General features: G+C 43.5%; 1 protein-coding gene across 2 annotated transcripts; it reads right to left on the bottom strand.

The window, feature by feature from the left end:
* Positions 1–2332: 2332 nt before the first annotated feature.
* Positions 2333–4168, bottom strand: LOC100285616 (calcineurin B-like protein 4). 2 transcript variants are annotated; one of them, XM_023302211.2, is made up of 7 exons: positions 3855–4168; positions 3616–3758; positions 3387–3495; positions 3223–3275; positions 3038–3118; positions 2823–2950; positions 2333–2704 (listed from the first exon to the last, which is right to left on the bottom strand). In XM_023302211.2, the coding sequence occupies exons 1-6, from the start codon at positions 3934–3936 to the stop codon at positions 2834–2836; spliced, it is 585 nt and encodes a 194-aa protein (XP_023157979.1). In that variant the 5' UTR covers positions 3937–4168; the 3' UTR covers positions 2333–2704; positions 2823–2833. The 2 variants fall into 2 exon arrangements, with proteins under 2 accessions (XP_023157979.1, NP_001151979.2); NM_001158507.2 differs by having other exon boundaries at positions 2398–2704; positions 2838–2950; positions 3855–4103.
* Positions 4169–5125: the final 957 nt, after the last annotated feature.

Raw genomic sequence — 5125 nt, 5'->3', positions numbered from 1 at the left:
GGTACCTGGAATCTCAAGTCCCAGGCAAGTTGTGCCCTTAATCACTTCTTTTTACCCAATCATGTTCTTATTAATCATAATGATCTGTATAGGTTAATTTTGATGGGACCCAATAGGTTACCCTAGTTTGGCTATATTTATACCTTGTTTACCACTGAATTCTTGAGTAGTATCAGCTATTGCTTTATGTGGTTTTGGGTTTGAAGATATACATTATTCATGATCCTACTTTTATTATCAGTTTATTATTTACTATTCATGATAAGATCATTATGTTAATTGGAACATGGAGAACCACCCGGGAAAATAGTGCTACCACAAGGGTGGTATGGGACGCCCTTGGCTAACTAATTAGGAAAGCTAGTGGAGGACTACCTTACCCGAAAGGGGCAAGCGCAGTAGGGGAGTGGTCAGTGTAGGGAGGCCCTTGGGTTGATTTCACTGCGATGGCGGTCAGGCGAGGGGTCCCTGGATTGGAGTTTCCTAGAAACTGTAGCGGGTTTTCTGAAGCTAGTGGAACTTTGTAAAGGCCTCGTAGTGTTACCCTGCCTCGCCTCCTCGATAGAGGTGTATGGGAAGTCGTGATCCCTTGTCAGATGGGTAACATGATTTGTGGGTAAAGATGTGCAACCTCTGCAGAGTGTAAAATTGGTATACTAGCCGTGCTCACGGTCATGAGCAGCTCGGACACTCACATGATTAACTTATGGAACTAAATTCAATTTGTCATATGCATTGCATCGCAGGTGTTGTTATCACTTTTGTTCTACTACTTAATTGGGTTGGTATTTACTTATATTTAGTAATTGCTAAAAAATTTTTGACCAACTTTAAAAGCAATGCTCAGCTTTAACCATCCTCTTTGGTAAGCCTTACACTTTACATGAGCTCCCACCTTTGGCGAGTTCATTCACATTATTCCCCACAACTTGTTGAGCGATGAACGTATGTGAGCTCACTCTTGCTGTCTCACACCCCCCCATAGGTCAAGAACAGGTACCACAGGATGAGGCACTGGAGGATGCTGTGACGAATTCGTGAGAGGTCTAGGCCGTCGTCTTCCAATCAACTTTGGGTTGCTGGATCGTTGTCTCTTATGATGTAATTATTTATTTATTTTGTACAGAACTGCTATTATATAGTAAAGATGTGACATTTGTTTCTGTACCACTATTCATCATATGTGTGAGACTTGGTCCCAACACACCTGGTGATTATGTTCGCGCCCGAGTTTTGGTGCCCCGAAACCCGGGTGTGACAACTTTGCCAAATTATCCTTGTTAATATTACGTCTTTTCGTAAAAACCAAAGGAATATTTTTATTTTTATAGGGGCCTTTAGTGTCCATAATATTTTGTTAAGCTTGGATACATCTAAGTGAATTAAGCCAATGTGACTTCAGTGAGGATTGTACATCTGCTGACAGATTCCATCAAAATTCATCATGTTCATTCGATAGAACTATATTAGCAAGTCGTGAAGTTTGATCGTTCCGTGCTACTAATTTGTGTCCTATCATATCTCTACGCCAAGAAAAATTTAAAGGCAAAGTGCTGAAGACATCCGGCCACACTCACATGTTTATATCTAGCTATATGGTGCAAACAAGGGTATTGGTAGAGTAGGATCGATGTACCCAACCAGATGCTCTCTTAGAACCTAACCTGAAACCATTTCTTATAGTGAAAGTCCTAAACCTCAAAAGGTCTAGTTTCACTTTCATTAATCTAGTCCAAAAATGGGAATCCCCTGATTTCCAAAAGACATGGGATAGTGGTTTTGCATCCAATTATTTGTTGCAGGTAAGTTGTTGCCAAGTTTCATCAGTTGTCAAAAGTCTATAAAGCCATTTACTTGGCAAAGTCTTGTTTTAGATGTGGAAGCCAAGTCTATAAAGCCATTTACTTAGCCTAATTCCTAAGCCTCCTTGATCTTTGGGATGGCACATAATGTTCTCCCAAGTTAATTGTATTGTACTTTGGTCTCAGCTACTGGATTAGGTTCCAAATTTCTCTTCTTGTAATGAACACCCGACTATGAAATAACATGCATCGTTCTAAGTTCACATACCATATATTACTGATATGAAGGGTGGAAAATTGTCAGCTCTTTTTTATACACGGGTTTTTAAGGTGGTGCTCTTAGTTCCTCATTTTTACTCTTAGTCGTGTTTTTTTTGCTCAGTTTTGATTATTAACTGCCATGCTGTATTTTTGCTTCTTTTTTCTTATATTTATTATTGTAAAACTATATTATCTGTTGACCTTGTTGTATATCAAGTTGTATATCCGTTAATTTCTCTTCTGATAGTGATGTCTTCTGATAGTGATGGTTTTATGCAGAGCATGCAAAAACTAAATAATCTCGTTGGCAAGTTTGGTTACTTGCTGGCCGGCCTTAGGGGAAGCGCTTACATCTCATTAAGATACAGCATGTACAGCCTTGCTGTGGGCTGGGCAAGTATGGAGCATGTGTGTTCTTCCACAGATGATCCTAGCAGCTTGAGTGAACCACCAGCTTCCAAATCACCTTTCAGGAGGGGTCCTCCTGCTGCTGCTCCGTCTGAAACTTAGTGAACTGAGGAGTGAGGTCAGCGTTCCTTTTCCTCGCTCGCAGCTTGGCCATGCATGCTCGCAGCTACTACAACTCGTCGTCACTGGCTCCAGAGTTGAGAACAAAGCTGGGGAACGCCATGGTTATGTCCCTGTACGTGTACAAGATGACGATGCACAACAACAACAACAACAAAATGCAACACGTCGTCGTCAGATCAAGCCGCCCAGTCATGTGCGGTGCGGGTAATTAATGTTCTTTAGAAGTACCGGGTTTTTAATTACTTGAGGTATGGGAGCGTCATGTTCTTTAGAAGTGCCGGGTTTTTGCTCGCGAACACCTTCCATTCATCAGGATCTATCTTCCCGTCGCCGTTCATGTCCGCTTGCCTGAAAGTCTGCAGGAAAAAAAATTGGTTAGCATGCCGTAAAAATCCATATATTCATGTTCTTTAGAAGTGCTCAGTGGCGTGGACAGACTGTACCTGATCCACGATTTCTTCGACGGCGTCGTCGGAAAGAAGTAATTCTGATTCGTTCAGAATGGCCAGCACCATTTCCTTCAGCTGAATGCATGAATGGACGTTTAATTTGGAGAAGAATTAAGAGTCAGTTATTAACGAAAGCTAACATAGTTTTAAGCGATTCGAAGAAGATTAATGGCACAGACCTCTTCGCGTCCAATGAATCCAGTGCCTCTCAGATCGTACAGCCGAAACGCAACTGAAATTAGGAAGAAATTATATTCCTTAATTAGGAGGCCAGGCAGACGACAGAGAAGGAACGAACGTATATATATATGGCAGCTAGCTAGCAGAGAGTGCATCTTATTACAGGCGATCTTTTCTTCCACGGGCGTATCTGGGTGGAAAACGTCGAGGGAGCGAACGAACTCCCCGAACTCAATCACTCCGTTGCGCTTCAGGTCGAACAGGTCAAATATCTGCGCATATTAATTTACAGCTTACATGACAGGGAGAACACAAGATATATAAAATTCTAAAACAAAAAAAAACTGTAATAATTTGCATGAAATAATTAATGAAGCAGGCCGGTAGCTGACCCGATCGGCGAAAAGGTTCCTCTTGTTACTGTTCCGGAAGAGAGCGAGCTGGAACTCCTCCTTGTGGATTAGGCCGTCTTTGGTTATGGAATAGCTTATCCTCTTGTACAGCTCGTAGAGGGCCTCCACTTCGTTGACAGAAACTGCAACAGGGGTATGGTAGAGAACTACGTACGTGAGGCGAACAGATCGATGATATAAAAAAAACGCAGGAGTGTGTGTTCAGGTTCGGTTCTTACACGTGGTCTCTCTAGCTAAGGTGTTGGGATCCTCGTATCCCTGAGGTCGTCGTCTGGACTCCTTGGAGGACACACACCCCATGCAAACCAACTCTCTCGCCCTCTCTCTCAAGACGGATTACAGTGTCGATCGAGAAGCACCAAGCCAAAACAGAGGAGAGAGGCTGGCATGCATGCATGCATTAGCTAGCAACAACAAGAGGAGGCCGAAAATCAAAACACACTAAGCACACTTAGGCGACTCACTCACCCCCCCCCCCCCCCCGCTCAGTCGCTCCGATTTTGGTGGCAGCCGCCGGTGCAAATGGACGTCGTAGAAGAAGAGACAAGCAAGCCCGTATATGTAATGTAGCTGTGGCGTGTAGCCTAGTACTATAGACAAACATTATTACTACTAGTGCCTGCCGACAGGCTGGGCGAGCGTTGACATGCATACCGGTCGCTCTCGCACATCTACAATTTTCCAACCCATCACTACCTCACCGGCCAAATATTCTATATTGTGCATAATCACGTACGGCCTAGTAGTAGTTTAAGTTTGTTTTCGTAGCATTCGTACGTGTAGCCGAGATGCAAGTTGTGTAGACGTGTATATATATATATATATATATGACAGGTATAACGGGAGCCCTAGGCTTCCGATATTAAAGGAAGCCCAGGTCGGATCCCGAGGTCTGGTCGATGGAACAGGCGCACCTGTGTTTTAACGTGGGGCTGAGAGGCGGCATGCAGGTTAGACGACGGCGCCGTGACGCGGTTGTTTGAATGGTAAGGGGGTTGCGTGGAATTAAAGGGAATAGATACCACATGCAAACGTGATTACTGCGATACGTGGGCGCGTAAATTATGGATCTTGCATGGTAAGTAATGTGCGGAAGGTTAACAAAAATGAAGCATAAGATGTTAAAAGATATGGCATAAAACCGAAACGGCATAATAGATGCATAAACAGTATATACCGATTGGCGTAAAACGTTGTGTCATTGTGCGTAAATTTTATATTATGAATTATAGTTTGACAAAGACGTCGCCATAATATCGGGACGGTTTCGGAAATAATGGAGAGACCCTGTAAACGTGGATGCGGTTACTTTTATAGTATCCGAGATTTACTTTCATTCGGAAAAAGGACCACTAAGCCTGCAAAACTCATCGGAGTTGGAGATGGCCGGCTCTGGAGGGTCGCCGGCAATGGAAGGAGATGGCGTTCGTCTTGATCCAGAGACAGAGGGAGGAGTTGGTGGTAACTCACTGGTGACACCACCTCTGCT

The sequence above is a fragment of the Zea mays genome, chromosome 4, assembly GCF_902167145.1.
Source record: "Zea mays cultivar B73 chromosome 4, Zm-B73-REFERENCE-NAM-5.0, whole genome shotgun sequence".
In the NCBI taxonomy this organism is placed as follows: domain Eukaryota; kingdom Viridiplantae; phylum Streptophyta; class Magnoliopsida; order Poales; family Poaceae; genus Zea; species Zea mays.
This window is presented reverse-complemented; position numbering and strand designations above follow the sequence as displayed.